The sequence below is a fragment of the Thermobia domestica genome, chromosome 12, assembly GCF_964235325.1.
Source record: "Thermobia domestica chromosome 12, izTheDome1.hap1.1, whole genome shotgun sequence".
Classification (NCBI taxonomy): domain Eukaryota; kingdom Metazoa; phylum Arthropoda; class Insecta; order Zygentoma; family Lepismatidae; genus Thermobia; species Thermobia domestica.
The window spans coordinates 162,019,973-162,032,647 of NC_137465.1; the positions used below are offsets into that span (position 1 = coordinate 162,019,973).

The following is a 12,675-nucleotide window of genomic DNA, read 5'->3' on the forward strand; positions in this document are numbered from 1 at the left end:
GTTGTCAGACAAATAAAGCATATCAGAGTATTCAGAAATGACACCAACAAGCTTCAGGAAGTTATTCCTCGAAAACATGAAACAAAATTATAGATCAATATGTGAGTGCACAAGTGAGTCATTTCAGAGTTAACAGCCTCCCAAATCTTGCGAGGGACGATAAAATATTGAGTCGCAGTAACTCGAGAACAGAATATCAAAATCATGGTATGGTAAAATATATGTATATTGTTTTGAGCCTAGATTATAGGTGTATACCAATGGATGTGGAACAGGATCGGTGATAGTGTTGGCTACGAAGTGTTGAAGAAATTGAATGAGAAAAATATTAAATTAACAACTGAAAACTGATACTCATTTCATATCTATTGATTACATTAATGGAACCGAGGATCAAAGTAATCACCCTGTTCGTAGGGCAATTATTTTAGGAAAAATCCATTTGAAAATCCATAGAAGCATGGAACTTAGTATATTTGTAGCTTTTCACTGCCCGAAATATATACTAAAAGTCTTCTGGGGGGGAAAAAAATCGTGCTGCGGTCGCCACCTCGGAAAATAGTGCCCTAAAACTAGTTTTTCGGAATTTTCTCGAAAACAGTCCGTAGCAAAAAAATGTTTCAAACAAACACATACAACTTTTGTTCTTAACATTTTTTTTTTTTTTTTCATATAACATTGTTAAGCTGGAATTTTATGTTGAAGTTTTTAACAACAGGCGAACACAAAGTTCAGTTGTATTTAATTTGAATTATCTCGTGAAACTTTTCACATAAAGCACACAATTCTTGTAGTAAATTGCAGTTATAATTATATCGTCACAAATTCTCATTCATAATGAGACTGAGATTCAGTAGTTTTTCCAGAATTTACATGTGATAAACACTGACACTTGTTAGTGCAGTTAGACTTGCAATTGCACGAAATAAGTGTTAACAGCAGGAGCGTCATTTCAGACTTCGCTTGAGGGGGGCAAGAACACCACCGACATAAGATTTTTCACGTTTCGTATTAGTAAATTAGTAGACAATCCATTAAATTATATGCATTTCTCAAACTCTTGAGGTTGGGCCAATTGACCCCTCCTGCCCCCCCAAATGACGCCCTGGTTAACAGTTCAGGTGGAGTAGAGTTTTTGGTCATACACAGAGAGGTTAAGGTGCTTCCGGTTTTTATTCAATCCCAATCAATATATTCCATTGTATTTCCTTTCCATTCCTGGATTTGCAGGTACACACGGTAGGAGTGCTGAGCTGCTACATCACTTGTGTGGGGGCGTCATGCTAAGTAGCTGTCTGGAAACAATTTGATTATATCTGAAGTGCCGTAAGTCGTCCAAAGTAGTACTTATTGGTCCATCATCTAAACGAATTAAAAACCTATCTCTTGCTGTGGGTATTTCAGTTTGTTCTCAATCTCATATCACCAGTATAATATCATGATCACATTGTTTCGACCTCACATTCACATCACCATAAAATAAACGTGATGTGCGTTCAAAGAGTATAAATATATAATGTTAAATATTGCATAGTAACTGGAAAGTGATAAATATTCAAATCGACGAAGAACCGAAGATTACTGTCCCACTTCCAACCGCTACGTTAATGAGTCCGCTTCCTCGCCAAGCTAAACAGTCCCATTCTTGAGGTCTATTTTCATTTGTTCAGACCAGATTGTTTGTGCCACAACTCTTGTTACGCTTGAGCAACCAATCATAGATTGCTTAAAGACAACATTGAACTTTTTTCTTTCTTTTTAACTTACATCTACGGACCTATAGACTGTTTCGACGAACCACTGTCATCAATCATCCTCAGTATGTGGTGCATAACACTTATATTATGTAGAGCCTTCGAACTTACTAATAGTGGATACCTACATATGGGTAAAATGGATGAATCCATGAATCACTATATGCAGGTAGGGGAGACCGGGGTAATAAGAGACACGGCCAAGAAAATACCCTAAATATCAAATCAAAGTTATAAAAAAATAAGTAATGAAACCGTCAATACCTTTACTTTCCTATCCCACTTGTACTTATGAACTAATATTAGTTTTTATATTGTCATGCTATGCAAAAATACCTTCACTTTGCACTTACCACGAAAGTTCGTGGTTGTTTGAAAATAAAATTTTATTGTGGAAAGTGAGTTACAAATGTGGAAATGACTGCTATGTAACTTTGTGACTAAGAATATGAAAATTGATGTGAAGTTTTGAAAAATGCTGAAACATTGCATTTCAGGTCAATTGAGGGCATGTCCCTTATTACCCCTTTTAGAAATTTTGAAATTATAACCTGCTATTTTTGTATATAGAAAGTAAATAGAAAAAATCCTACTCTGGCAATTCAGTCAGAGTCTGTGCATAGATAGTGACAGTGGAGAATGTGCTTTGGATCAACTAATTTCATCATCAACTGGTGAAAGTTTGCCAGAAAAAAATGATCCAGCCAGAGCAGAATCTTGCTTAGAAATGTATTACGCTGTTTACTACAATTTTGACTGGTATGTTGGAAGGGATATTGCTTTCCCAGATGAAGAACCGTGTAAGGTTAAATTTTTGGAAAAAAGGACTAAATGGTTTCAATTGACCTGTCTATGGTGACATTCAAACAGTGACATCCAAATTTGTGTTTTATGGACCTATCAAACTAGATGGAAATGGGCCATTCCAGATTTTCAGAGGATAGCTCCAAAAAATTGGTTGTGTTTATAGCAAAGTAAAAAAGGACTTTTGAAACCACAACAGAAAGATTAAATGTGACTCCTTTCCTTTTGGTAGGCCTAGGTGTTTGTAGGACTATTCTTAACATTTGTTGCCAACAGTTCTTTGTGGCCTATACATTTTTCCTATGTTTATTTAACACTAGAAGGACCAAGCCGTCATTTTGACGGCGTCACGTAAAACAATTTTCTATATCTCATATATTTCTTTGAGTTATGCAACCATACTTTAGGACTTTTATTATTTTAAGGAGAGGTTTGATATAGCATATAAACATTGTGTGTCTATTTTAAATAAATACGTATTTTTGTTGTATACCCCTAGAAGGACCAAACCGTCAATTTGATGACTGCCTTATTTAAAAATCTATATTTTGTTGTTGATGTGGACTGTTTTATAGGTTGTACGCTATATGGTAATAATAAATGTAATATTTCTGTTAGAAACAATACGTTTTGAAATATTTTACGTTATTTTTCCAACGAGTTTGCTATTTGATATATCTTTTATTTCTGCTTTTCATTCCTGTAAAGGTAAAATATTTGGTTCTTCTTTGATTGATTTCTTCTTGAATTATGTTCTTATCTTGTTGGTAACAATGTTCCCTGTAGAAATAAAGGTTTTCTTGAAGGTATATATGAATAATTACAAAAGCAACATGAGACCTGATAAAATAATACGTGCTTTCTAAGATTTGAGTGAAAATGATTTTCGCTTGGAAGAACAACAGGGAGATTGCTTCGATGAAGCCAGCAGTAGTAACTAGAATGCAGTGTCTGAAGCTACTTCTTCGGATAAGAGGAAGGAAACAGATATAGAAGTTTCCAGAAGTAATCAATCAAATGTCTTTATAGCAGGTCATGGGACACGTTGGAGTAAAATGGACAAACAGAACAATGCTGGGTGTACTGCCTCACATGGCATCCTTCGCGAGAAACCTGTTCGTTATATTATGCGTTACATCATATTGAAGATGGTGATTTTGGTTGTGCTTTTCGCTTGTTCATAGACGAGACAATGTTGAGAAACATTCTGAAGTTCACCGTTATTGAAGCTCAGACAGCGTCAAGATTCTCTTTGGCCATTGTCAATTGCAGAACACTTTCATTTTTAGCAATGTTGATATTTCGTGTATCTTCAGATATACGTACCTGTAAAGGAACTAGAGAACGTAAGCTGTGGACCAGTGCTTTACAGAAACATTATGGAAAGAAAGATATTTCTTGAAATAATGAAGTATCTTCGGTTTAATGAAAAGTGCCCTAGCTCTTCAAGGCTGAAAGCAAACAACCTTGCTTTGGTATAATCTGTGTAGAACTATTCATTGAGAATTTTATTAGGCACTATAAAACCCACGGCAGTGTTTGTGTGGATGAACAATTATTCTCTAGTAAGATGACATGCAAATACATATAATATATGACAAACAAGCCTGACAAATTTGGATTCAAATGTGGCTGCTTGCAGTTCTAAAGTCACGGTATCAACTAAAAGGCATTCCCTACCTGGAAAACGACTAAGAACGACGTCGGGACTTAGAGTTAGGCGAATATACGATGGATTCTTTTCTCAACAGAGGACTGAATGTTACATGCGATAACTTTTCTTACAAGTTAAAAATTAGCCGAATCTTTGAAAAAGAAACGGTTGACCTTGATTTGTAGTATGCGTCCAAATAGAAGAGAACTTTCCAAAATGTGCTTGAATCAGAAAGAAAAGAATATGTTCACTACAAACCTTTATGGGTATCAATCAGAAAATCCACTCACAGTACACAAGTGTAAACGCGAGAAAAGTATTTCTCCCTTGAGTTCATTGCATACAAGTTGAAATAAAAATGTATTGAAAATGTAAATTCACCTTCATCTAATAAAAAGTTTGAAATAAATATAATGATTTTGCTGTATTATACACTGGGTCTGTGCTAAAGAAAAATAGCCCAGCCAATGTCTACAGGGCAGGTAGTGTGATCACGTGATTAGTAAAAAAGGATTTCATACGTAGGAATGTACGTATTATTTGTTTATTTTAATTTTTCATGTCACTGTCCTGTGAACAAACTTTCGATATTAATATTATATTTAATGTATTGACGGGATTTAGTGGATCACCCTGTATTATATCAAAAGAAAAACTTACATAAAACATAAGCTAATGGACTAAACATATAAAATTAAAGCTAAAATAAGAGAAATATAAAGAAAAATGATATAAATCTCTTGCATTTAAATAGCCGTCAAAATGACGGCTCGGTACTTCTAGGGAGGTAAAAAGTTTGGTCCTTCTAGTGTTAAGTGGTCCAGCCTAAGATAATAAAGCGTACCTGCTATAATTATGTTACACTAAAGTTTAAATTATATTTATGAGGATTTTAAAATGTTAACTTGGAGTTTACATAGGCTAGCATAACATTTCCAAACTCTTTTGCACATTTTTCATATGTTCGTTCGACTGTACATCGTAAAAGGTTTAATATTCATCTTACATATTCTTCGAAAATGTAGTTTTTTTTTTTTTTTTTTTTTTTTTTTTTTTTTTTTTTTTTTTTTTAACATGAGCTACATTTTACATAAAATTTGATCAACAATAGGTTTACAACATTTTTCAATGTTATCTTCTTGTATGATTACGGTTTAATAGCTTTTTCAATCTATTTAAGTTAGCTAAAACTATTTTTCAAATGCGGTGTTTTTCTTTATTGCAAAATAGGCACTTTTTAAGTTCATTTTCGACATTCTCCAGAAAATTTCGTCTTAGCATTCTATTTTTATTTGATAGTGTGAGTTTTGTCCATGATGTATCTAGATTACGTAAAACTCAACTAGACTTTGTTTTAATGGTTTTTAATATTTACTACTAAATTTTATTAAATTCCCCGACCGAACTATTGAATTTCATTTTTTAAATCTTGATATTTCGGGAACATATGTAATATTTCAAATCTGTAAAAAGTAAATTGTTCAGAATGCTCTCAAGATGTTTCTTAAAACTCTTACTCATTTTCTATTCTATTTGTATGAGCAGTGAGACACACTGATTTTAACAATTTTTTTTTTCTTGGCATGAAAGCAACTGAAGAAAATGTGTTAATACATCAACGGGTTTCATTTTTTTAGTACAATCACACACACACACACACACACATATATATATATAGATATATATTTCTAGTTCCTCAAGAAATCATTACAAGTGCTAGATTTTTTTTTGTCTCTTATTACCCCGGCCTCCTCTATGTAGTTCTCTGTAGTTTATAGACACAGGGTTAATTTTTAACAATGTTTGAAATTCTTTGTGTGTCGAGTATACACACTTCTATGAAGATCAGCGAGTCAGGAAGGATTTTTTTTATTATTTATTTAATGTGACAATTGCCTTTTTAGAAATAGACTTCTTTCATTAGATATTTTTTTAAATTAATACGATTAAGATTCCAAGGAGAGTGCTTAGATTGACTAAGTATGTACTAAGATGTTGAAAACAAGGAGTTGCAAATTTAGCTTGTTTTCAAAATGAAAAACGGAATAAATTATTCTTGTTTTATAATAATAAGACTTTACTTTGTTTCAGGTATTCTACGTGGCCATTTGCTCTGGGCAAACCAGTTCAACCTGTAGTAGTTCGGATATGGAGACCGCCAATTACAGAAGTAACACCCACAGTTCTTTGTTCTCGTTGGTGGACGGATATGTTTTGGTTTTTGTTTGTTCCTTTTACCGTATTCTCGTTGAAGTAAGTATAAAGATTTTCTTGAAACTTAATGTGTAACTGTTCTAGCTCTAAGACAAAATTACCTTAAATAGCATGCGTGTAATGATTTTTAAGTAAATAAATATTGCTTTGTTCGCGGTATGATAGAAGAAACTATGTGGCGGTCATTGTGGCACATATACAAAGATTGGCACGCTGACGGTGTTTGACACCTTCCACATGTATGGCCAGAGGAAATAGAGATGGAATGCAATTACATTGAAGAAATATAACAGATGTCTGTGCACAAAGCCAGGTGACTGTTAGGCCTAATAGACTCGTTGTGAATCCACATATACAAAATACAGCAATTTTTGTTAGACTAATGACAAAGTATGTTGTTTTTATTCAAATATCTAACATAATGTCGACTTGTTTCTTTATATGTAATAAAAACAAATTAAAAATTGAAAATCAAAAGTAGAAATCTACTCTCCCTCAAATATTAATGATTTTTTAACTGATAGGCAGAAATGTACCTTCGTGGCTAAGTTGTAAAATTGCGTGATACACATATTTGTCATCCTGGGTTTGATTTCAGATGGAGCATAAAGGATTGAATAAAGTTTGTGAATAGACTTGCCCACGAAACAGGAATTCAGGCTGTTTCTTCTCGAAAAGAGCCATAAAAGTGATGTCTCGTCCCGGAAAGTTTATCTGTTTCTATTCTAAGATGTTCTCTGTTGCTATTCTCGCCTTGCGGGTAATTCCTAAGTACTGGTTTCTGTTCTTTAAGCACAAGGCTCTGTCTTACTTAGCCTCATTGCTGAAAAAGAATGAATCAACACAAATAATCAATTTTTAAAGTATCGCTACCAAGGCTGACTAAGCAGCCGGAATATTGCCCGGTGCGCCTTTCCCTTTATGTCTTCCTGGCAAACAGCACCTTGATATCCTCTGAAGTTAGTGTTTGAGGATCTTAAATTGTTAGTTTGACTGTAGTGTATGTATTATATTACAGTTCACGCGGAAAGTATTGACGCGACACAAGTGAAAGCTAGAACCACAAATAAAAAGACACCGAACACACCACAAAATAAAAGAAGAATACTTACCGGATAGTCAGTATTTTGTTGGACCTCCTTTCGTCTTCTTGCGTGCCTTCAGTCACTCTGGAACACTCAAGACGAGAGTTTGGAGGGTGATAAGTGGCTAATTGTCCCAAACCTCCCTGATGGCAGCTTCCAGCAGAGGTAATGTAGAAATGTCCATACTCTGTAAACCTCTCTTCATGACAGATCATAGATTCTCTATGGTGTTTAAGACTGGACTGTACCGTGGCCAATCTTCAAAAAATGGGACACAAGCATATTTAAGCCAAGATACCACACTTTTGGCTGTATGACAAGAAGCTCATATTGCATAAAAAAGACTTTTTTTTTTCTCAAAGGATGATTACAATACATCGTTTAATAGTTCAAAATAGACAAACTGATTCATAGTCTGGTTTCCAGGGAGATTAACTAACTCTCCTGCACCACCATAACTAAAGGAACCCAAGATCATGATAGTGGCAGGGTGTTTTACATGTGTGCTGAGGAAGGGCCGTACGTTCGCTGACAACCAGTGCCATAACAAAAAACGCGCCTTCATCAGTCCACAGCACTTTTTTTTTCAGTCATTAACAGTCCAAGCATCATATTTTTTACAGAAAGCCAGTCTTTTCTTACGATGATCCTCTGTAAAAAGGCGTTTCCGGCGAGCTCTGTAACTTCGTAGCCCTAGGTTGTCATGAATTTTCTCCTGCACCGTCCGTAGGGACACATTACCAAGCAATGCAGGATTGTTTTCTTTTAATTCCCTAGCTTTTAAGGAAGGTTGCTTCTGCAGCTATCTTTTCATGATCTTTAGCGTTCTTTGAGACACTTTCCTAGGCCTACCAGGCTTTGGTTTTGGATGGGGCATTTTGACTTCTTCTTCCTCCTTAAAACGTTTCACCAAACGTTGTACTGTTCTCAGCTTCAGACCTGTTTGCCTAAAGATATCTTTGGATTTTTTACCAGCTTTAAACAGAGCAATCACCGCCTCAGTTTCACTAGGCATCAGACGCCGTAAGGCATCTTGTCACAAAGAAATGAGATCACAACACACACAGAGCAGCTTCAAAATTACATGAAATACCAAGAGCACGTGCACACTCCAAGTAATCCTGTCGACCCACCGGAGCAAATTGAAACTTGTTACTCTACAGCAAGTAACACAACAGGCGGGTGTTTCCTGCCAGCGAGCGACAATACTTTACACGTTGTCATCAAGGAAGTACGCGGATGGTGTGTAAAAACGCGAAAAATATTGACGCTAAGCTTTAGGCGCCAATACTTTCCGCGTGAACTGTAGATAATTCATAGATTGAATAATCTCCAGAAGGTAAGTTTTTTCGATACATTCCTCTCTCTGTCCCCCAATAACTGTACTACCACCCTTTTTATGAAGCTAGTCTTCCTCTGATCTACATCCTTATTTGTTTATGTACAATGTACATTAAAGTGCAAAAGAATATTCAAACCCCATGAAGTTCTTTTCTCAAATAAATGTCTTGTTGACTTGCAGAATAGACTTCTGAATCTTACTTCTTTATTCTATGTCTTACACTGTCATTTGGGCCTACTCACTCTATTAACGATTCTTTACAATACAGTGAAACATCTTTTAACAAACATTTCTCAATAGGGGACACGTGCATAGTATGGACAAATATTTTTCTCGCCAAAAATATTTGTAATATTATGGAAAAGAACCCTCCCTTTTACGGACAGTCTGCATTTACTCCCAACGTTTTAGTAACCTCTTCATAACGAACAGTATTCTCAGCTCATACTTATTTAGTATAGAAAATACTTTCTGCAATAAATAAATAAATAAATAAATAAACTTCAATTAATGCGTTTAAGTCGTCCAACAACGACAAGCAAATTCCGATCAGAAACTACGTCCGGAAAATTATACGGCAGATATTTATTGCAGATTTTTTCCCAAGAAATTTATAAACCCACATGATCGATTAGTTCTGTGTATATTTGCAGTACTTAATAACAATGTTGCATGTTCTTACTGGATTACTTTTACTTCTAATACAGTCAGTAAGCGAATTAAGGACTCTTATAGAGGTATGACTTGTACTTGGGAAGAAAATCATTACACAGGAATTTTACAAAGTTTCTTTTTCTCCATTTTCACACACTTCTAACTTGGATAGGAACCATTTATTTATCATCCGTCTCCATTAGCCTAAAAGGCGTAACCGCAAGACGCTAAAGACCTAGTTTCATTTGAATTCTTTCTCCGAGAAATTATTCTGTACTGAGACAAAGTAGATCAAACAAACTTGTGTATCCCCTTTCAAATTTTCACAGCGTTCTAATTTAAACGCTGTACTATGCTTTTTGTTCGTTGAAATACTGTACTTCAGTGTTGATCATTTCCGTCTTTCAACTATTGATATAATACCCAAGGAATTCTCCATTTTCTTTGGGGGTCACCCTTGCGTCGCTCTTACACTACATCAATTGTTCATTAATGATATCTACGGCTAGAAATAATGGACATTCCCTTCTACTTGTCATTGATGCGACATTTTGTTCTCGAGTTATAGCTGTTTACACATTTTCCCGAGAAATTTTCGGGTGATTATAGCGCCGAAAGGAAGTATTTCTACACCCAGGTTACTTATTATAGTGTCAGAAATCGGCTCACAAGCGTTGTCAACTGTGCACATTAACACCCTGTATATATGGAACAACAATGGAAAAATTAATAGCAACTCCATCTAATTTTATGCGTTTACAAGGTTTAATAAGAAGTTTCTACATAAATAAGTATAAACATACAATGATATATATATATATATCAATTTAAAGGATATTTTATGCAAAATACAAATTAAGTTACAGAGGTTGCCAATATCTGCAACAATTGGTGATATTTACAAAATGTGACAGCCGTTGTTAATGGAAATTGTATTTAGGTTTGTACAAAAAGAAGTTTGACTTGAGCTAATACTCCATTAGATATCCTTGCGATTTGAAAACTAGATTAGCATAGAATTTACTAAGTTTTGCTTGCAATGTCTCTACTTGAATGCAACGTTTCCAGACGTCGTTTATTGCTTCAATTAACTTGATTTCTTTACTGGATAGAGGAAACAATAGAGTTCTTGAAATTATAACACTGGGTAAATATATAAGTATAATATTAGTTTTATTATTGTCATATAAATGTAATATATTTAAGGAAAGAAATGTTTAATTAATACCAGATAGGTTAAGTAATGTTAAATAATTTCATTTGTTCAGGTATTTGCCTGTCATGAGTAAAAAGACCGATGAACCAGATGAAGAATTCGCTGCAAGAGTTCAAGAAGCTATGGCTAAGGATCTCCAAATACAACCAACAAAATATACGCATGCAGATAAGGTACTAGGAAAACGAAATCCGTGAAAATAAAGAAATCCTTTATCTCTTTAACGAGAAAACCGTAGTATTTTAACATATTATTTGCTTTAAAGTTAAATAGTGCTCTTCGCAAACTTGAGTAGTACCTAATAAAGATGTACAGAGTGGGCCAAAAGTAAGTATACAGTTCCGTAGTGATCGGTCATGACAATTTGCTTAATTTACTTATTGTTATCCATACAGTTATTGACTTAGTTTCTTCCTTATCTATTCTTAATTTATTTTCACTTATACCTGAAGCGCGGAACAAACTAAAGCAAATAAATTCATGATCTTAATAAATTAAAATGTCGTACATGATAGATGCTGGTCTGTATACCTACTTTTGGGCCACTCTGTATAATTAACAGATATAGGTGCCTTCCATTTCAACTCAGGCCAAAAAAAATAAAATTGTATCATCACCATCTCAGATATTGTTGAAACTTTATTTTATAGCAACTAGACATTTTTTTTTTTTTTTTTTCAAAAAAATTTTTTCAAGTAATGGGCCATTAAAGACGGGGAGTACAATTTATGAATTGTAAAAGACATAGAAAATAGTCAACTTCGGAGCCCCATCATTCAGCTATGGAGACAGGTAGAGTTACAATTCTTGTTGTGGTATGTACATAAAGATATAAATAAACTATATTTTATTATAGTTTGGTTTGCGCATGCGTATCTTTTTGTACATAAATTAACAAATGAACGTCAGTTTATCTGAAAAGTCGAAGTTTGCGAATTTTTTTCGAGCACTTCCGGTTCGAATTTTAAAATTCGTTTCACGGTTGGTAAGACCTATTTACCCGCTTTCTGAAAAAAAAAAAAAAAAGTATCGCTTCTTTGTGCAACCGTTTTGTCGCAAAAAATTCGAGAAAGTGTAAAATTTTCAAAAATCGCCATTTTTGAGCGCCATTTTCTCGAAAACACCATCTTTTAAAATTCTGAAATTTTATCAGATGGTTCAACTTTATATGAATAATAAACACACCAAGTACAATTCTCGACCAATGCTTCATGAATTAACTACAGCCTTTTGAAGTTGTCGAAGTTTCATTAACTTTGATGTCACAGTTACGAATACTTTAAACAATAAAAGTACAATGATTTGATAATATATATGGTTCACATTCATTAAATGAAAAATAAAAGGTTTTCCTGACTGGTTTATTATTTTGTTCAAAAGAGCTCTCTGGAATAGTAAAATGAGCCACCCCCTTCTCCGTTTTTTTAAACGAAGTAATCTGAGATGGAAATTACGATTACGAAAAAAACAAAATAAGTTTACTTACTTAAAATGGTCTTAAAAACAAAATTTCACTTTTTTTTTTTTGTTTGTTTGTTTTGTTTTGTTTTGTTTTGTTTCAAACGGACCAATCATTTGCTTGCTTGGTGTCTTCTTCGCTAATAGCATGTAACCGTGCAGATGCTCCAATAGGTGTTAGTACACTCATAACTTGCCCAGAGGTGGATCCAGGGTGGCGATCGCCTTCCCAGAAGAAGAAACTTTCTTATTTTATATATAAATAAAATCCATCCCAGAGTTTGGTGGTCTTAAAAGTAGCTCTAAGTAGCAGTATTACACCCCGCCCCCAGAAGTCCGTCCTGGATCCGCCCCTGCATAGCACATTGTCGATAGTCACAAAACACTTATTTTCACTTCTCTTATGCTCTTCTGGAAACCTGTACCCTGCTGAACGTCCATGAATAGCACTTCAACTTTACGTAATTCATGATTTATTCATAATTCTGCTACGC

General features: G+C 34.4%; 1 protein-coding gene across 1 annotated transcript in view; it reads left to right on the top strand.

Moving 5' to 3' along the window:
• Window positions 1–12,675, top strand: part of LOC145666801 (lipid droplet-regulating VLDL assembly factor AUP1-like) — a 71,293-nt gene that overhangs the window by 22,711 nt on the left and 35,907 nt on the right. Inside the window, exons 5-6 of the mRNA XM_081734364.1 lie at window positions 6,304–6,465; window positions 10,776–10,896. Coding sequence (XP_081590490.1) covers window positions 6,304–6,465; window positions 10,776–10,896 — 283 coding nt within the window. The remainder of the gene's footprint in view (window positions 1–6,303; window positions 6,466–10,775; window positions 10,897–12,675) is intronic.